Here is a 21,643-nt window from a genome sequence, read left to right as displayed (position 1 = left end):
GGAGAGAGAGATACCCGCTCTTATCTAAGGGAACTGAGTTCTTCAGGATGCCTGATTTATTGGTCCTGCATGGTTGCAGACTCAATTTTTATTTTCTTCTTTCCTTCTTCCCCCAGACAGTGATTTTGTGGATGCCAATCCCGCACCTTACAGCCTGGAGGAATTAGGTAAGTCATTTTCTTTTTCTCCTCACTGCTGGAATTCCGCTGTAGAACCGCGAAGATCCTGAGGGAAATTTGTGGAATGCATGGAAAAGTCCAGGAGACATGCCTGGCTGGGTGCAGGCTCCATTCTCTAGGATTGGTCACCAGCCTTTGCTTGGTTGGAGCATTTTAGGGGTGTGTGTGTGTGTTGTATGTGCCGTGGCTACTTGCAGCGCCACAAACTTCTAAAACAAAGGGTGTGCGTGTGTGTCTGTTCGTGTGTCTGTGTGTGTGTCTCTGTGTGTGTCTGTGTGTGTGGTGTGTGTGCCATGTGCCCAGGTCAGTTGCTACTTGCAGCACCACGAACTTCCAAACCTGGCTTCTGTGATCGTCCTGAATTCCCTCACCATGTTGCTGGTGTCTGCCTCTGTCTTGCAGAGTACCAGTAGGAGAAGGACCCTGTAAGGGTCTTCTTTCTCTGGAAGCAGCTGCAGAGTCATTAAATTACAGGTCTTAGGGTCCTCCCTGGTGTTCACTTCTCATTGAGTCTGTGGGCATTGGGAATTGAACATTGTATTTTCTGTGCCTGTGGTCTTTAGTGAATAGGGACAGACAGACTTCCCTGCATGGAGGGAGGACAGTCTTGCATCCATGTGTCCACCCTCACTCGGTGGCCAGTAATGAGCTCCTTTTCCTTCTCTGATCTCAGCGTTTCTTCAGCTACTAGCAGTTTGGTTTGCCAAGGCTCTTACCAGCTGCAGAGCCCGGCCTTGAAGTAAGATTTGAGGGGATGATGTAAGGCAGCAATAACGGAGAAGAGATCGCCCACGGCAGTGTTTGTCCTCAGAGCCGGAGACCGGCTGCTGTTGTCGCCTGCCTCGTCTATGATACACCACTGCCCTGGAAGGGAAATTCCATCCTAGCAGCGGCGTGCGTCCCTTCCTTGGAACCAAGCACTCGAAATAGGTCAGAGAGTAGACGTGGTGACTCATGCCTGAAACTCCACCACTTGGGAGGCTGAGACAGGAGGATTGCTGTGACTATGAGGCTAATCTGTACTATAGAGTGAGACCCTGTTTCCAGAACAAGGAAAAGTAAAAATAAAAACAACCAGTCAAACAAACAAACAGTCTGACTTCCAAGGCTGCATTCTGAGACAGGGGAGAGAGCTTTGTCTGTGCGGAAAACTGGTTCACACAGGTTGTGAGACTGCTGCATCTCTGTCGATAGAATCTCCCACCCAACACTGGAGCAAAGCTGCTCTTCCAGGCCCAGTGGTGAATCCTCTTTGTAAATGCAGTGCCGTGCACAGCACTTTCCAGAAGCGGCTTATTAGAGAGAAAGGACTGGGTCTTGTTTTCCACTTGTACCCTTCCACCCTGACGTCTCCATGCGCCCTGACAGATACAGTTTCACCTCTTGTGTGGGAGCTGGGCAGGAGCACTGGTAAGCTGGGCACTGCTTGCTCAGAGGAATTTGCTTGTCTGGCTGTGAGAAGTCTCTACTGAACGATAATGTATGTCTCTGGAGGCCTAGGTGTTGCGTCCCCTCTCATCTCCACATCTCCCTCTGGGATTAACAGGCTGGGTTTCTCTGCTGAGGCACTGTTAACAGAGGCAGCTCCCCAAATGGGCAGTACATGAGAAAATGACCTTTCTTCTCTTTAATTTCGAGTGAGAGAATAACCTTTGTTCTTCTTCAGCTCTCCTGAGGCAAGTCAGTTTTCTCAGGCAGAGGTAAGGGGACTCTTCTGTTTGGGCTGCAAACAAGCATAGTAACAAGAACCATCTGTAGGTTGGACAGTTTGTAAACAACAGAAATATATAGGTTCTGATTATGCTCTCTTGAGTCTTCTGCTTCCCATTTCCTAAGGTGTTGTGAGGGGCCGGAAGCTGAAGGTGTTTGTTGGACGAGCTTATGCTTCAGGCTAGTTGCGTTCCCAACATCCCTCAGGCGTTTGTTCTCCCTGACAGAGCTGCTCTCTGGATGAGAGAGCCTGGATGAGTTCTTTCACATGATTCAGGTCAGAGGGAGTTCCTGCTTCTCCTTTGGGAAAAAGGGGCGTGAGAGTGTCTGGCACCTGGCGTAGGCACGGCAGGAAAGACACCCCTCTTGCAACAGTGAGCTCACCAAGCAGTTGTAATTTCTGGAGCTCGGGTGCAGAGGTTCAGGCCTGGCTAGGTCATACCAAGAGGTAGAAAGAAGCTGGAAGAAATGATTTCCCTACCCACCACTGTGTTGATAGCACTGGGTAAGCTTCCTACACCAAGCAATGGTCCTGTCCTATGCAGATCTCACATGGCTGTTCTAGCAGCTAATTAAATCCAGCCATGTCTTACCAGACTTCGTGCATGGCATGGGTTCAGTCACACAAGGCTGCTTCATCTTTGATACCAGTTACAAGCAGTGACTTTACACTTCGAAGTGGAATTATTTAACTACAAATTGAAGATTTCTATAACATTTTCCTGCATTGAAGTGGACTATTACTTTAACTAAGCAAAGATGTGTTCCATTTGTTTATGCGGCACTTGTTTAAGATGTAAAGATGTGTTACTTTGCCTGCCTAAGGCACCTGATTGGTCTAACAACAAGCTGAATGGCCAATAGCTAGGCAGCAGAGAGATAGGTAGGGCTGGTGGGCAGAGAGAATAAGTAGGAGGAGAAATCTAGGCTTGAAAGGAGAAAGACAAGAACAAGAGAGCAAGACGCCCGGGACCCGCCAGTCAGCTACCAGTCGGCTACCAGCCAGAGGACACTGTGGATGGAGCAGTACAGAAAGAAAGAAATAAAAGAAAGGAGAGAGAGAGAGAGAGAGAGAGAGAGAGAGAGAGAGAGCCCTGAGGCAAAACATAGATAAAGAGAAACAGGTTAAGTTATAAGAGCTAGTGGGACAAGAATAAGACAGAACATTCATAACTAAACAGGTCTCTGTGTCATGATTTGGGAGCTGGTTGGTGACCCAGAGAAAGCCTGCTTACACTCAAGTTCAATAGTAGTCAGTGGAACTCCAGAAAATGCTTTGGTTTTATTTGCTAGGATATTATAAAGGATATGAGTGAAGATTCAAATGAAGAGCCACCCAGGGCAAGATATGGAGCAGTCCTACGCATAGGGCCATCTGTCATGTAGAGTTGGGGTATGCTGCTTCCTACCATGGGGGTATGATGGCCAACCCAAAATCTCTCCAAATTTTGTTCTGTGTTTAGAGAGGCTCTATCTTGTGTAGGTATGATAAAAACAATCTTCAGCCATTGTGATTATATTAATTTCTATTTCATTGCTGTGCTAAAACACCATGATGAAGGCAACTCACAGAGGGAAGGGTTCATCTGTGCTTATGATTCTAAGGGGGGAGTCCCTTATGGTGGGGGAGGCATGACAGGAGGTGGCTAGAGTAGGAATCTCAGGGGCCACATTTCCACCCACATGTATGAAGCAGAGCGCGAGCGAGAAGTAGGACAGAACTAGGTATCCTCAAGGGCCACCCCAGTGACATATTTCCTTCAGCAAGGCTCTACGTGTTAAAGGTTCCATAACCTCCCTCAGCAGTGCCACTAACTGGGAACGGATTGTGTAAGTACATGAGCCTGTGGGGAATACTTTTCGTTCAAACCACCTTGGAGACTGATGCAGTCTTCGGCCCTTCCCAGAGGTCAGATTGAACACCGGGGACTGAAAAGAGCAGCATCCAATCCAAAGTTCTCAACTGCTAAAGATAGGATTATTCTGTTAACAATCAGCTTCCAGTTATCTGATTAGAATAGACTTAGAAAAGGATTTTGTCTCCTCTTGGGACATTCCAAGGGTTCTAAGAACTCTGTACCTATGTGGTGGTTTGAAAATAAATGGCCCCCAAAGGGAGTGGCACTATTAAGAGGCGTGTTGTTGGAGGAACTGTCACTGTGGGGGCAGGCTTTTTGAGGTCTCTCTTGCTCAAGCTTCCCACAGTGTGACGGTCCGATGACTTCCTGTTGCCTGCAAGATGTATCACTGTCAGCATGTTTGCCTGCATGCCACCATATTGTCATGATAATAATGGACTGAATCTCTGAAACTGTGAGCCACCCCAATTAAATGTTTTCTTTATAAGGGTTGTCATTGTCATGGTGTCCCTTCACAGCAATAAAAACCCTAAGAGAGAAGTTGGTACCAGAGACTGGGGTATTGATGTGATAGGCCTGATCATGCTTTTGTTTGAAAGAATTTGGACTTTGGAACTGTAGATTAGAAAAACAGTTGAATATTTTAAGTGCTGCCAAGGTTCATACTAGGAGGAACATGGAAGACAGTAGTACTGAATATGACTTGTTGAACTGTGGGTACCTGGATCAAGAGGTTTCAGAGGAGAAGAATTTTAGTGTGGTGCCTAGAGATCATTCTTGTGATATTTTGGTGATGAATGTGACTGCCTTTGCCCTTGTCCGAAGAGTCTGCCTGAGGCTAATGTGAAGAGAGTTGAATTAATTCTGTTGGCAGAAGAAATCTTAGAGTACCCTAGTATTGTGACTCTGTCATGTGGTTGCTAGTGTTTGCTTAGAAAGATTTATAACGAAAAGGAGCAAGCTGAGCAGGGTGAATTACAAAATGTAAATTTTGAGGAGAAAAAGAGCACCAGGAAGTGGAATGGAGCTAAATCCTATGTTCCAGGAGATAAATGGATTAAGAAATGGAATATAGGGAGTGGTGACCTCAGGGCAAGATCCCAGCCATTTTAGTTTCCAACTTGTGAAAAGGAACTAAAGAAGAGATTACAGCCAGGTGTGGGGAGACACACCTTTAATCCCAGCACAGGGAAGACCAAGGCTGGCAGATCTCTGAGTTTGATACTGCCAGCCTGGTCTACAGAGCAAGCTTCAGGACAGCCAAGTTTAGGCAGTGAAGGACAGAAAGCACTTTGCTTAACTACCTGTAATTGACTCTACTGTAAACTAGGCTCTTATTCTGGCACAGGAAGATTTCTCAGCTATGCACCCTCCCATCTACTATAACGCTCTAGTTGTACTGGCCAGTTCCCTAAACCCCTTTGTTCGCTCTTCCTCCTCCTTTGTCCCCTAGAACTTGAGTTCATCCTTCAACTCTTTCCATGTGCCATGTACTCCTAGGGTGTCTTAGGGTTTTTTTTGTTTGTTTTGTCTTTTTGGTTTTGCTGTGAAGAAGCACCATGACAGCGGTAACTAAGAAAAGAAAGTTTATTGGCTCTTACAGTTTCAGATGGTGAGTCCATAGCCATGATGCCAGGGGGACCGGAAGCAGGCAGGTAGACATGGTGTTGAAGCAGTAGTTGAGGGCTTTCATCTGATCCACAATCAGGAGGCAGAGAGAGTGAAAGGGAGAGAGAGAGAGACAGAGGCAGAGAGGAGAGACAGACAGACAGACAGACAGACAGACAGACAGAGAAGACTCAGAGACTGAGATGGGAATGATATTCCCTCAAAGTCTACTTCCGGTGACACACCTTTCTTCAGCAAGGCCCTACCTTCTAATCTTTCCCAAACAGCTCTGCCAGCCTGGGACTAACGGTTCCAATATATGAACGGAGCCTTTCCTATTCAAATCACCACATAAGAGTTCTCAGCCTTGGCTGAACATTAGCATCAAAGTCTTTTCAAATCCTGAGACGAGTTCATAATCTTGAATTTCTGCAGCACAAACCTTGGAGGGGAGACCAAGAATCAATGTCATTTTGTTCTGATGTTCTTGTTTCATTGAATCACACAGTCCAGTGTGCAGGCAAAGCTGCCATCACTTCACAGACTGTGGTTTTCCCTTTGTCTTTACAACAGTGCTGGGCATACAGAAATCTTTAGTAACTATTTATTGAGTAGGTACAGGGAGAACGAGTTACCCCGGTGGGACTTCCTTTTCTGGTAGTTCTAGAGCTCCAAGATTGATTTCTACCGGATGCAAACATGTCGTGGGATACCACTGAGGGTGGTGACCGGGTCACGTGGCTCTTCGTTTTTGTTGCCCACTTGATTAGGTTAAGGGATGCTTAGAGTATTACAAGGCGTACCTTTGGGCATGTCCGTGAGAGAATTTTTGCATCTTTAGGGATGATAGCTTAGGGAGAAGACTTGCCCTGAAGGTGATGGCACAACCTGTGGATGGGGTCCCTGGTTGAATCAAAGGGAGAAAGCCTGATGAACCTTTTTCTGCTTCCCCTCAGCTGAGATGTGAGCAAACAGCTTCTGCCAACGTGCCTTCCCACCATGATGGACTACACTCTCATCATCAAACTATGGAGTTACAGAGGAGACTGGAGTCTCGTTCTGTGATCCTTTATCTTCTATGTGTTCCTTGCAATCATTCAGTTCATTCTGTATCTTTAAAGTTGACACTTTAGCCAGGTGGGCATGATAGTGTAGGACTTCAGTCCCAGCACTTGAGGAGGCAAGATAATCTGAGTTCGAGGCCAGCCTGATCTACATAGTGAGTTCCAGGACACCCAGGGCTACAAGGAGAAACCCTGTCTTGAAAAACAAAACAAACAAAATCCTGACATTTTAGAACTTTAATGTCTTAGTATACAGGAATACATAGTTATTTTAGAAAAAGTGGACATTGGGAAGAAACCCACTGGCACCCAGAGCAAACTGTCCCCATTCTGTCTCCTGGTTGCTTGTCCTGTGTAGTGGTTTCTTGCTCTGGCACCCTGAGTGAGCCTCTTGGCTGTTGTCTGCTCAGACCCTGTGAATCACCCTGGGAGAGCAGAGGCAAGGTTCCTAAGAACAGCCTTCTTGGGAACCATCAGCATTAACTCCCCTGTGGGCCAGTGTATCATGAGAAAGTGTTTTCTCATGCTATTCTTGCCTGCCTTATCCGGGCAGGATGTGTGGGACCAGTTAAGGGGAAACGAAAGATAGCATTTGTGTGACTTCCTTAAAATAGTAACTTAATTGTTCACCCATCCCAGCATCTTTCTCAAACGAGGGAGGAGTTTGGAGCGCTGTATACAAGCCCGTGTGTTTGACTCCAGATAGGCTAAACCTGAATGCCAGTGGAATAACACAGCAAAGTCCTGTTTCTGGCTTGTGACTGAGCCAACATTGGGATGTTAGAAGGCTCCACTCCACACAGCCATTGAGAATCCGGGCTGCTTTCCTCCCTCCGTGTCACCGTGGGATACTGAAGTCTCAGGGTTTATAAAGTCCATTGGACTTTCTGACTTCATTTAACAGAGAAGCGAGCCGGGGGTGCTGGGAAAAGGGTATGCTCTAGCCGAGAACCTGCTGTTGTCTCCCTGGAAGGGAGGGCTCGACAGTACAGTCTCCTTCGGTGCAGGAAGGACGGGAACTGATACACAGATGATTGTCTCCAGCAGCCCTGCTTCCCTCGTTGTTCACGCTGTGACCCGAGTCTCACTTTGGCCATGGACGAGCTTGGCGTCTTTGTTACTTGGGCTGCTCTAACGAAGGCCAACATGCAAATGCTCAAACAGGGTCTAGGCTAATTTCTTTTTCCCAGCAGTCATCCGCAGTCAATAACTGTGGGACAGTTTCTCCATTCTCGGGATCCACCAGGGCAGGTCCATGCAGTAGTCAGAAGGAGCTGGTCAGATTCCACAGCACATCCACATTCCACAGGGAGGAGAGACGGAAAGGACAAAGCATAGCCCGAAAGTCGTGCACAGCCTTTCTCTCTACCCTGCACCCTGAATCTCAGTCCCGTTACCACCCCTAGCTCCAAGCAGGCTGCAAACGGACTAGATGAGGAGGGGGAAGAGTCTCTTACCAGAGGGGTTGGGGTGAGTAGAGAGAGAGAGGTGTACTGGGTGACAGTGGTCCTTACAAGTCACGGGCAGTGCGTCTTGGAGGCTGAGAGGACAGACCAGAAAGGCACCGTGTAGGTTTGGATATTAGCTTACTTCTTGCTCGCCTTCTGGTCTTGAGCGGGTTCACCAGCACCCACATTCATAACCGATAAGATCTTGTGTCAGCTGTTTCTAGACATATTTCCAGACCTCCTTATCAGCCTTTTCCACGCTGTTCTGTGCCTTGGAGGATGTCGCTTTGCAATCTGTTTCTGGCTTCCACCCGGACTGGGCTAATGGGAGGTTCTGGATGCATATTGGATGGGACTGGGGATATTAGTGATTGTCTCTTAATCCAATCAAGATAGCACTTCAAATTAGCCATCACAGGGACCACAACATCCCTGCCTGTGGCCAGCACTGGGTTATTCATTCTCTGCTTTTCCTTAGCATTGAGCATTACAGTTTGCTAAGCAGTCTCATCTCCAAACTCCCATCAGCCACTCCCCTTGAACCTTGGTTGATGCAGTACGCTAATAATGGTGCTGACCTCAGGCCATAGTGGCGAGCTACATCTGAACTCAGCAGCTGGTAGCAGCAACTCACCTTAGGCATCTTCCTGGCCCTAGGAAGGTGTTCGGACACCTTCCAGCATGATCTAAAATTTGTAAACATTTAATTTTTTTTAAATATTGCATATGCATTTAAACAATATTGCCGCTTGCTACATCTTCCCCGTTCTGTGCAAGACTCAAGAAATCTTGCATAGGGCTGGAGAGATGGCTCAGAGGTTAAGAGCATTGCCTGCTCTTTCAAAAAGGTCCTGAGTTCAATTCCCAGCAACCACATGGTGGCTCACAACCATCTGTAATGAGGTCTGGTGCCTTCTTCTGGCCTGCAGGCATACACACAGACAGAATATTGTATATATAATAAATAAATATTTAAAAAAAAAGAAATCTTGCATAGATCGGGTCTGGGAGAAAATATATCACAGATCTGGTTTGGTCGCTCCCATTATATGAATGAGATGAACAAAGATTTAAGAGAACCAGGCTTTTCCAGCACTTACTCTATGCTAGGAACCGTACCAGCTCACCAGAGTGGGACTTAAGCCACACCCCTACATTGGTATCCCCAATATAACAATTTCCAAGGATTCATCAGGCCGCTTAACGTAAGCAGCCATGGCTTTCTTTCAAGTTGCCGTCTAGTTCAATGTCCTGGAATCCTCAGGGGGTGCTGGCTATCGTGTCCTGGAATCCTCAGGGGGGATGCTGGCTATTGTGTCTGGAGATCAGGAAGCCGGTGTGGCACACTGGATCCAGTAAACACCATGATAAACAGTCCATGACCTCTCTTCTACAAAAAATGGTGGCCACTTGATGCTGGCCATGGCCTTTACTGTCCTTGCTTACATATAAACTTAGAGGCTTGCCCTTGGTTTGCTCAGTGCCTGGTTGGTTCCCATTGCCCTGTATTCTACTGGTTGCAGGCATGAAGATTTGGTGCCCTATGTCCTCTTGCCATTTCAGAAAGGGTCTGGTCCTTCTGATAACTGCAGAAACCCAACTCATTCTGGGATGTCAGATCCATTTGGCCATCTGCCTAGCCTGAGCTCTCCTCTGACTCCACCCCGGGATCCAGCCCAGCTATCTCCACCCCGCGGAAGCCAGTTGGTCTAGCTGTTCTTCTTGAAAGCATCAGAGGGAGCTTGGGGGGGGGGTGGCAGGGAGATTTACTCCAGATGAATTTTTTCTCAAATGATTGACAGTGGAAAATTCAGTTCCCTTCACAGGAAACCTCGCCCTACGACAGGGTGTGGTCCAGCCTCCTGGCTGCAACAGAACAATCAGAGAGGCCCTCGCATGATTACTGCTGCCTACGCCGAGCAGAAGTCTCTGCCGACTTCTCTTTCTGGGCACTGCAGCTCTTTTCATTCTCAGACAACTCAGGAAAACCCACTGAGATATTTGCATTTTATGGAGAAGAAGACAGAGACTCAGAGGGATGGATTTATCTGCCAGAGGCTACTGAGCTAGTTAAAAGATTAGATATATAATCCCTGGTTCTGCAACCAATCTTAGTTTCCTGGGGAGAATACACCTTATTGTTCTGGGGAGATTCACTTGAGAGCTGGCTAGAACGATGATGCCGAAGACAACGACACACACACCTGCACTCACACATGTGTGCATACATGCATGCACGCATGCGCACGCACACACACATGCACACACACACACACACACACACAAGCCTCTCTACTCATTGATTCTACATCTATGGACTCTACCACCTGTGGACAGAATTTTTTTTTTACCGAACATATGCGCGCTTCTCATTATTCCTGAAACAGCACACTGTAACCCCGTTCAACAGTGCTTGCCTGTGTTACATGCTGCGAGTAACCTACACATGATTCAAAGTTTACAAAGAACACGTGTGGGTCATAGGCAAAATCACACCATTTTACTTGAGGGACTTGGGAGTTAAGCATCATGGATTTGGGGTGCTAGTCCTGAAAATACTCCCCCCAGATATTGGCAGGGGGTGCTATATCTAGCAAGGGTCTGGCCATATGTGACTGTTTAAGGCTCATTTGTTGAATAGATAGTAATGTCCAAAGCCCGACATTTTAGGCCATCTAATAATAATCAGTGTGCTCCAGAGGGCTTTTTATGACACAGTAGAAAGCAACAGCTGCAGAAACTTCTCTGAGATTCCTGCGATGCAGCATAAGGCCCTAGAGCTGGAAATCCCTCCGTGTGTCTGGTTCCTGGTGATGCTGATGCACATGCAAAGGAAGCCAAACCTTTGTGAACCAGAGCAAGGGGGGTGGGAGATGGGGGGGAGTGAGGGGGTGTGGAAGGCTGGCTGTGTGGAAAGGTGGTAGAGTCAGGGCGGGGCTCAGCATGGTTAAAGGGAATCACTGCCCCCTCCCCAGATTTGGTCACAAAGTGATGCTCTGACTTGCCTAAGAGGTGACAGTCTGGGTTGTGACAATGGGCTGAGAAGGAGAGAATATGGAATAAAGGGAGGAACCTATGGAGGGAAGGAAAGAGCCTTTGATAGCCAGGTGGATGTTTCTAGTAGGAATCAATCTGACTTGGTTCCTGGATGTTAAGCAGGAGTGTGCCTCCATGGAAAGGCTGCTATTGTGCCTGTTCTTAAGCACTGTGGGGCCTGAGGAGCGGTCTTTTCTGGTGTGCTATGGTCACAGTTTCTGGGCACACTATTGCTGAGGTTCTTTCCTGATAGTGCCCCGTGTGTGTCTCTCACACCCCTTGCCCTGTCTTGTCAGGTGGACGCCTTAAACTGACTTGCTGCCCCATGTTGCCTGCCTGCCTGTTTCCCTTCCCTCCTCCCCTGCCTCCCTTTGTTCCTCCCTCCCTCCTCCTCTCCTCCCTCCCTTCCCTCCTCCTCTTTTTTCTGTCCCCTCTCTCCCTCTCCCTCCCCCCTTTCAGCCCTTTTCTCTTTCCTTCCCCCATTTCCCTTCCCCTAAGTCTTTGGGCTTAGCCTCTGTCTGCTCAGGCCAGTCCCCTCTCACTTCCTCTTGCTCCTTCTTTCCCTTTTCCATCCTTAGTTGGAAGTCTTCCTAGGGCCCCCTGCCAGCAGAGTAGGTCAAATTATAAAAGGAGATTTAAAAAAGAATGTTCCTTGGCAAAATGGGGGAAACAGATGTTCAGGGCTGGCGTGGCTGTCTCTTGTTGTCGGTTGCATCACAGCCCTTGCAGGATTTCTAGAGATGAGCATCCATCCCCAGAGCACAGGCACGTGTTTGTTTCAACACCAGATGTATCCGAATATTTATTTCTCTTTGATTCTCTTCTCCCTGTAACCTGTGAGCCCTCGGTCCACTGTGGGCAGGCTTGCTGGCCGCCTGGCAGAAAAGCCATTTTCTCCTTCTCTTAAAGCTTTTGAAATGCTGGACAGAGTGGCTTCCCTTCCTACGTCCAGGCTGTGCCTTCACAGGAACTCATTTACGGCAGCTTCTGGTTCTTGCTGCTGTAGGGGAAGGAGTCTAGGTGTAGCACAAAGGCTGCTGTGGGGCTGAGGAGAAGAGTATTGGCTTGGTTTGGGGATAGAGCAGGCCTCCATATGGTCTGCTGCTGAGAACTGGTGTTCGTGTATGATACCGTTGTCAAGCCTCAAATTGGCTATGTAGTTAAGAATGGCCTTGATCCTCCTGTGTTGGCCTCCCAAGTGCTGAAGCTTCAAGACACATACACACACATACATACATACACACGCACACTCACACACGTACACACACGTGTATATCTGCCAGGAGTCCTCTGTTCTTGTCGTCAAGACCTTCAGGAAATGAGAAAGCTCTACTATTGGCTAGTCAGTTTGCTTAGACTCTTTTTTGAAACCAGATCTCAGGTAGCCAAATCTGGCCTCAAACTCACTGTGAAAACTAAATATTTAGTTAGGGTTTCTACTGCTGTGATAAAACACCACAACAAAAAGTAGCTTGGGGAGACCGGGCTTATTTCAGCTCTCACTCCTCAGGTGGCAGTCGCTGAAGGACAGAAACTAGATAAGAGCTGAAGCAGCGGTCGTGGAGGGACCTGAGGATGCTCTGACATCCTCATCTGAAGCAGAGGTCATGGAGGGGACCTGAGGATGCTCTGAAATCTTCATCTGAAGCAGAGGTCATGAGGGGACCTGAGGATGCTCTGACATCCTCATCTGAAGCAGGGGCCATGAAGAGGACCTGAGGATGCTCTGACATCCTCATCTGAGGTCATGGAGGAGACCTGAGGATGCTCTGACATCCTCATCTGAGGTCATGGAGGAGACCTGAGGATGCTCTGACATCCTCATCTGAGGTCATGGAGGAGACCTGAGGATGCTCTGACATCCCCATCTGAGGTCATGGAGGGGACCTGAGGATGCTCTGACATCCTCATCTGAAGCAGGGGCCATGAAGAGGACCTGAGGATGCTCTGACATCCTCATCTGAGGTCATGGAGGAGACCTGAGGATGCTCTGACATCTCCATCTGAGGTCATGGAGGGGACCTGAGGATGCTCGGACATCCTCCTCTTTGTGCCCCTTTTCTTCTGAGTTCTGGGATTGCCGGTGTGTCCCGCCATGCTGCTTTTACTTGCTTATGGAGATCCCACACATGTGTTCTTGCGTGCTGAGGGGATGCTCTCCCAACTGAGTGACATCTCCAGCCAAACTTTCTCCTTAAATGCAAGTTTTCCCCTTGAACTCTCCAAGCTGTTTTCTCCCTGGGCTCAAAGGGAGGCCACAAACTGATGGTTCACTGTGGAGATGGAGGAGGCAGACAGTGCCAGAGCCTCTGTGGGTTAACGGCAGGGACCCAAGCTGAGGCAGGGTTTCTCTGTGTGTCCCCAGCCCAGGGGCGTCAGTAAGTCTGGACAAATGAGAACATCTACAGCACAGCCCACATTTTAGGCACACTGTTCTCGTCTTCTCAGCCCACTGTTTTTAAGTTAAATTAAATGGATTGATCTATTGTGAAAATTTTTATAATCTATCTAGCTATCTATCTTGAGACAAAGTCTCACTGTGTAGCTCTGGCTGGCCTCGGGCTTTCTATGTAGACAAGGCAGGTCTTGAACTTACAGAGATGCATCTGCAGGCTTGTCTCACTATTGCCTTTTTTCCCTTTTCTTTCCACCACTCCCACAATCCTTTCTTCTTTGAAGTCCACGCTGTTTCTCCTCTATTCTATTCTATTCTATTCTATTCTATTCTATTCTATTCTATTCTATTCTATTCATCTAGTGACACCAAATGGAGAGAAATAGAAAGGAAACAGGAAAAACACAACCACTGGACCCAAACTTGTACCATTTAGCTAAAGAAACAGGCTCCTATTCCATGTAGATTAAGAGAAGAAATGATGTTCCTGTACCACCCTTAGCTCCCAAAATACTCAAGGTTGTGTTTATAGTTGCCCAGAGTGTTCTGCATGGTCACATGCAGTAGCGGGGTCTAATTGGTGAACAACAGGCCTCGGCAGGTAGTCAAGGCGTGTGTGTGCAGCCTGTTATCACATGCTGATGGAAGTGTCCAACAAGATACTTCTGGAAGTGAACCCCTCTTTTCTGAGATGCGTGGCTATGCCCACTTTAAAGGGCTGGGAGGGGTTCATCAAGATGGTGAGGGCTAAGAGGTTGTGGTTGTGCTTTTTAGTCTGGCGGTGCATGAGGGCTGTCAGGACGCAGTCACAGAACTGGGGGGGGGGGACACTAGGCTTTGCGAGTGAGACCCTAGAGCAGCTGACACACTCGTCCTTTGAGCTCTCTCACCACAGTCCAAGGACTGAGCTCAGAGTGGTGGTGGTGCGATCCATCAGCAGGAAACTACATAGGGACCCCTCTGTGTGCCTTTCTAAATGCTGCGGCCTGATGCCCGGCAGAATGTTTGGCACCCTCTGAAAAGGCACTGAAGTTAGACTCAGCAAGGTCAGTGGGACAAAGTCATCATCACGTTTGCTAACAACTGATTCCCTCTTTCCCCTCCGTTACAAACGCTGTTGCTGGTTCACAGTTGTCAGCGTCTTGGCTGAACCTCCACTGCTCACTAAGAGGCACTCCTCTACTGGGCTCTCCTGTGATGCCCTGATCCATTTATTCATACTACTGGTCACGTTGACTGGAGTTCATGGCCCATGAATAGGCTGCCAACAACTCTTTATCCTGACACTTTGTAAGGTTTAAAGCTATACTCATGATGAGTAGGGTTTGGCAGATGTCGAAAATAAAAGCACAGCAAGTTTATTTATTTATTGTAGGTATTATAAGCCCCCAGAATATTTGGGCCAGGCTGTGTAAACACTTCTGTTGCTTATCTGGAATTCAAGCCCCAGTCATCTCCAGCCTTACCCTGCAATCCTGGCTATGGGACCCCCTCTGGGTCTGCCCTGCTCTTTGCATTGGATTTTCTCTCTGTTGGCAGATGTGGCAGAGATGACTGGGTGCCGTATCTCCAGATTAGATGCCCACCTGGCTCAGTTTAGGGGGCCTACAGTAGTCAAACTTGATTTTCAGTGGGGTATTTATCACCTCAATAAGAAAACTGAAGCTACAAATCAACTTCTCCCTACAGAAACCCGGGACTGGTCCAGGGGTTTGACGTGTACTACATTTTGTGCAAACACAGGAGCATCCTGCAGTGGGACTTTAACGACTGCAGTGATGAAACACGTGGTAAAAGCAGCTTAAGAAGAACTGGTTCTGGCTTCCAGTTCTAGGTGCGGTCCATCATGGTGGGTAGGCATGGCAACAGGAAAGAGGCAGCTGCTGCATTGCAGTCGGGACAGAATGGTGAATGTGGATGCTTAGATGGCCTCCTCTTTCCCCCTTTATCTAGTCCGAGAACCTTGTAGGATGGAGCTCCTCAGTTAGTCCTTGCTGGGAACACCCCCAGATCTTCCCAGAAGTGTCTTCTAAGTGGTTCTCAGTTGACAGTAAAGATGGACTTTCACAAGTCCTCTGAACTTCACATGTCTTCTTGGATATTAAGATTTTGATTTTTTTCCTATTCTTTTAACAAAAACCAAGGCGGAGCTGTTCCATTTTGGAGAAGTCAGAGCATCTTAATGTCCCCATGGGAGTGAGCCCCAGGACATCCTCCTCACCTCACACTTAGCACCATCAGGACATCTGACAGGATGTCGTGTGATAGGGAATGGGTTCCTGCCTCCAGAAAAAACCCGGTCTGTTGAACAGTGATGGTTAGTAGCAAGGTCTTAGAGGCTTAAAACTTCATTTCCTGTTTCCTTTACCCAGTTGTCCACCTTTTGTCTTCTATAGCTCTCTCTCTCTCTCTCTCTCTCTCTCTCTCTCTCTCTCTCTCTCTCTCTTCTCTTTCTCTGTCCACAAATTAATTCTGATTATTAGTTCATCTAAAATAGCTAACCTAGCCCATTGATCCCCAGGTTTGTGTATATAAACACACACACACACACACAAGGATACATTTTCAATTTAACCTCTAATTAAACAGAAATTATGGAATAGAAATTAGCTTTTAAAACATGTTTTATTTTAAATTATATGTATATGTGTGGCAGGGATGGTACAGGTGAGTTCTGGCCTCTCAATGAGGCCAGAAGAGAATGCCAGAGCGCTGAAGCTCGATTGACATGCCGTTGGAGGCTGCCCTGTGTGGATCGTGCACAGGAGCAGAACACGTTAACTGTGAAGTCATCTCTCCAGCCCTACTAATTGCCCACTTTTAAGATGTCCAGCTTTTGGATTTTTTTAAAAAATAATGTCCTAGTTCATTTATTTACAATACTGGTTATTTGAATTGAACTTGTGATCCATGAATGGACGGCCAATTGCTGTGTGTGATATACTGCATCAGGGCTCTGTGGAGCAAATGCCGAGGAGTCCTGGCTCTTCAGAGATCCAGAGCCAGGCATCATCCCATGTCCCAATCTCCCTTCTCCAGGCTAGGGGTTTCCGGGGGCCCGCTCCACTGCCATCCTGCCCAGCATCTTCTGAGTGCCTTGTTTAGGAATGTTGCCCTGGAACCTGGCCTCTGCACTGAACACACAGCCTCATGCATGGCTTGACTTATACATGGCTCAGTTAGTGGCCATCAGACCCTTTTGTCTCAACCCCTGTCTGAGTTGCTATCAGCCAACAAATCAGTTCTGATTTATTGTTGATCTAAAGTGGCTAACCTAGCCCACGGGTCCCCAGGTTTGTCTTTTAGGATATCTTAGGATATTTTCCTTACTTATGGGAATGAGGGCGGTGAATATCTCAAACCAACATGGCCATCTTTCATACTTCTTACAAGTTCCCAAAACTCGAGAAGTATAAAAAGGAAGCTGTATCTACCCGCCGTCTGCCCTGGAACCAATTTAAACACCTGTACAAGGGCTGCTTGATAAAAGAACAGGTTAATAACAACAGTAATCTGGAGGTAAGCTGTGAATTGAATGTGTGGTCAGCTTTCCTCGTGATCCTGAATCTCCCAAAGCCCCTGCAATATGCAGGTCACCACACTAATAAAAAGAGAAAACCCTGAGTTTTGTGTAACTTAAGGTCATCCTCAAATAACTAATAAATGACAGGGTGAGGAAGCCTATTCCAGGACTGTCTGAGTGGGAAGTCTGTTTTAAAATATGCAGAGAGAGTGTGTGCTGTGGTTGTGGGAACACAGAGCTTGCTTCTTCCTGGAATAACAGGAAGAGACTGTGTTTACCTTGGGGGCTCATCACTCACCACCTGAGGATCTGTTGCAGCGGCCTTTGCTCTAGGCTGTAAGATCTGGAGTCCTGAAGACTGTCTGGAGAGGTGAGCTAGGAGGGATGTAACGGTGAGTAAACCTGCTCTGTCCCATGCTACCCAGAAGAGTTTACCTGCCTCTTTACCGTCTGGATAATCCTCATCTTCATAGATAACCAGCCCTGCGGGGTAGTGTGCACTGATCACGTATACAGTCACAGAGCCTGGGGGAGATGGTGTGTGTGCTAGCTCAAGCAAGAAGTTGGGATTTGCTCATTTTGTTCCCAAAATCATCTGTCTGAATCTTCATTTAGACTGGGATTCTGAGAGCCAGACAAGAGGGGCCCAGTGTCCCGAGCCAGCGGCTCTCGTCTTGTGTGATACCTTGACAGACAGCCCCAGCATCATTGGGAAACTTGTCAGAAATGCAAATTTGAGGCCCACCCAGACCTACTGAGTCAAAAGCTAGGACAGGCCCAGCAGTCTGCATTCACAAGCCTCACATACAGCTCCCAGGCTACTGAGGTTCACCAGGGACGTCCCAGCACGCAGTATCATGGATCTTTCCTGGTTTCAGTTTTAGCTGAATCTGTGTTCCCAGACTCCCTTGCCCAATCTGTGAATTGCTCTGTGCAGGGATTCACGTTCCCCGGTTACGTGGAATCGTTCCTGTCCCTACCATCTGTTCTCAAGCCTCCGTTGCTCTTGGAATGATGCTGGCTCTATCACACACACACACACACACACACACACACACACACACTTTGATTGCTAGATGGATAACAGAACATTTATCACGTCAACTTTAACATTTCCTCCAGATTTATGCTGTAAAATGACCCACCCCCTTCTAAACTGAACTTCCCAGTGGTGGAACCATTAGAACAGTGGGGCTTTCCCATCACTTTGTCTCTGTGGTGGCTTTCATGGTGTAAGAACTGCCACGGGTCTGCAGTCCCCATTCCAAAAGAGATAAACTGTGCAGGTCACAAAGAGGCCAAGTTCCTTCCATTGTTCTCCGGCTCTACGTTAAAAAGTTAGGTTTTCAGAATGAAACACCCAAGCTGAGCCTAATCCCCTGTAAGCCCTCAGCATGAACATTGCGATCCAAGTTGTCTCTTACTGTGAAAACTCTTGTTGGTCATCTTAGGTCGCCCTGGCCTAGAATTTTCTTTCTTGGGATTGCAGGCCTATACCACCATGAAAAGTTCAAATCCTTGCTTTTAACAGTGGCTTGATGTTCTTAGAAATGCAGTGTGTTTTCGGTTTTATATATTCAAATGTGTGTCACCACTAGGAATAAAGCAATAAACTGTTTTCTTTGCGTGAGATATAATCACAGGGCAAACACAGCTGAGATTGCTTTCCCTCGAGGAAGAATCAATAGAGAGAGGCCCAGGGGCTTCCTTCTCTATTAAGCAATGCCAATTAATTAACCAAGTCAGCAGTTCTCAGCCATGGACAACTTAGTACCCTACAATACAGTTACCAATGTCTAGAGAGAGCTTTTATCTTTCCTTTCCTTCCTTTCTTCCTTACCCCCTTCCTTCCTTCTTTCTTTTTAAGGTTTTTCTTGCATGTATGTATGTACACCATGGGTGTTCAGGGCCTGCAGGAGCCAGAAGAGGGTGGATTCCCTGGAACTGGAGTTACAGACTGTTGTAAGCCACTATGTGGGTGCTGGGTACTGAACCTTGGTCTGAGCAAGAGCATCCAGTGATCTTAAATGCAAACTCATTTCTCCAGTCCTGTTTTCGTGACCAGGCTTCAAGAGGTGACTGCTACTGACTCTCCAACTACAATGCATAGAGCAGTATCTCACAACAAAAGCTATCAGCCTATTGTCAGTCAGTGCCTCTGCTGAGAAACCCTAACCCAGAGAAATCAAGCCATAATCAGTGAGAACTATCACCAGCTCCCAGTGGTCCTGAGGTTTCTGTAGTGATAGTCTCAATAACAACCCGAATAGCTTGATCATTTGAATAGTTGCTATGTGCCAAGCTCACATCCAGAGCTTCCAGCATCCTCCAGAGTTTGCAGCCAGTCTTTAGAATTAACCCCCCTCTACTCTTTCCCACGTTTTTGTGGTATATGCATTCTCTGGCCATAGTCTTATCTTCTCTGTCTCTCACATTTTAATAGCTCCAATTACAGGTTACTCATATATTAGATAACAACACCCCCAGGAGGAGCTGATGAGGCAAGAGACCAGTGTGTCACTGAGGGTGTGAAACCGAAAGCATCCAGACAAACAGGCCTCAGACCCATAACTTAGTCACTGAGCCAAATTACCTGTGGCAATTTAGGTAGCTCAGAGCCTGGCCTTCTGTCTGTCCCAAAGTCCTTCAGTGAGTTTCATATGGAGCAGACTTCCAGCTGATGGATTCTGTGCTGGTTGATTTTCTGTCAGCTTGGCACAAGCTTCAGTCATCTGGGAAGTGAAATCCTCAGTTAGGAAATTGTCTCCGTCAGACGAGCCCGTGAGCATGTCTGAGGATCATCTTGTTTAAGGATTGATGTGGGAGGCTGACCCCAACTGTGGATGGTGTCACTTCTGGACAGGTGGTCCTGGAGTGTATAACAAAGCAGGCTGAACAAGCTATGGGGAGCAGCCAGTAAGCGTGTTCCTCCATGACTTCTCCATCAGCTCCTGCCTCCAGGTTCCTGCCCTGAATTCCATTCATGATGGACTGTAAGCTCTAAGGTGGAACGAACCCTTTCTTCTCCCAGCTGCTCGTGCGTATGGAGTTCATCACAGCAGTGGAAAGTGAGCTGGGACTCCATTCTGCTGTGTAACACTTTTCTTAGGAGCAGTTGCCTTGTCCCTAGACCAGTTTCCAGGACTCAGAGGTGTCTCACCCTGGATGTCTGTCCATTTTCCTCACCACGCTCCTTCCCTTTTGCTTTTTCTCTTCCACGGTGATGAATCTGGCCCTGGCAAGATTCTCTCGCCTCTTCCTCCTCTCTCATCACCCGCACCCTATAGACATTGGTCCCTGAATCATGGAGCTAGCTATCAACACTTCCCAAGTTGGGGGCAGGGCATATGCGTGCCTCTTGACAGGCAGCATGCATGAGGTAAGGCTTACTCAAGAATGTGATGGTATGTTTGGAGACAAGTTGGGGAAGGAAGACCAACTGCTATCTTTACAAAATACACAAGAGAATGAAAAGCTTGGAAAGAATCTCTTCGTCTGTGGAGAGTACGCCCTTATCCGAAGAAGTCATGCACCAAGCCTCCTGTGGGTGCCAACCACCTACTGTGGCCGTTTCCATAGTTGGCTTGATTGGATTGAGAAACATGCGGGGCATTGATGAAGAATACCTTTGTCTGTGTTTGTCAGGGCTTTCCCCGAGAACACCTGAGGGTGGAGGGCCCCCCTGGAATGTGGGTAGCGCCATCCTATGGACTAGAGTTCTCGCTAAATAAAACAGGAAAAGACAAAACCAGGTAAAAGCTGAACACCACTTTCTCTCCTTCCTGATCTACCTAGATGTGACCAAGCAGCCTCACAGTCCTGCCACCATGCATTCCCTACTATCAGTGGCGTGACATAAAATGAATATTTTCTGTCTTTAATTATGTCTTGTCAGATCTTTGGTTATGAAAATGAGAAAAGTAATTCATGCATCTATATGCCATATGCTTTTACCTACACATACATACACATGACAAATTTAAATTATATAATAAGCTTATTAAGAAATTAACAAAAATAGCTGAATAAACTAGGATGCTTATACAATCCATTGTTCTCCCTGGTGCAGAGTGCCTTCTAGTGTCATTACTGATGGAAGAGCAATGCCTCCTGCATGGATACACTGGAAAGGAGGACAGTGAGCTATCACAGTACCACAAGAGTACTCAGAAAGCATATGAAAATTTTATTCTGGAATTTGTCATGCAGTAGTTTTGAACTGCAGTTGATTAGGTAAACTGAAACTACAGAAAATGAATTTACAGATAAGAGGATGCAGCCAGGCTGTGATGGCACACACCTTTGATGCCAGCACTCGGAAGGAGGAAGTCAGATACCTGTGAATTCTAGGCCAGCCTGGTCTACAGAGTGAGTTTCAGGACAGCCAGGGTCACACAGAGAGACCCTGTCTTGAAAAACCAAACAACAATAGCAAAAAACAAACAAACAAACAAAAAACAAAACAAAAAACCAAAAACCAAAAACAAATAAGAGGATGCTACTGGGCCTGGGTCTATCAAATCCAGTGTGAATGTGGCCATTGGATGTTTATGAAGGAATTAAAAGGGGAGATGCTGAGGAGCAGTGCTTTCCTTTCTTGCGTCCATGGCTTTGTCTAGAATAGCCTATTTCAGTTGGGTGTAGTGGGGTATGCCTATAGTTCCTGTAGCATGAATTCTAATTAGTTTTAATAATCAAAACCCCAAGTCAGATGTAAGGGTAAATGCTGAAAGATCAAAGAAACAGAGCAGCCAGTCACTAGTTCTTACCTCTACAAAATCCTCAGACCGAATGGGGTATCCTGTCTCTACAAGTCCTCAG

General features: G+C 47.1%; 1 protein-coding gene across 1 annotated transcript in view; it reads left to right on the top strand.

Annotated features, from left to right (window-relative positions):
- Nucleotides 1-21,643, top strand: part of Amotl1 (angiomotin like 1) — a 111,384-nt gene that overhangs the window by 11,698 nt on the left and 78,043 nt on the right. The window contains exon 2 of the mRNA XM_057766691.1: nucleotides 117-167. Within this exon, the coding sequence (XP_057622674.1) occupies nucleotides 117-167 (51 nt within the window). The remainder of the gene's footprint in view (nucleotides 1-116; nucleotides 168-21,643) is intronic.

The sequence above is a fragment of the Chionomys nivalis genome, chromosome 4 (genome assembly GCF_950005125.1).
Source record: "Chionomys nivalis chromosome 4, mChiNiv1.1, whole genome shotgun sequence".
Lineage (NCBI taxonomy): Eukaryota > Metazoa > Chordata > Mammalia > Rodentia > Cricetidae > Chionomys > Chionomys nivalis.
The sequence above is the reverse complement of the archived record's forward strand: the minus strand, read 5'-3'. Positions and strand labels throughout refer to the sequence as shown.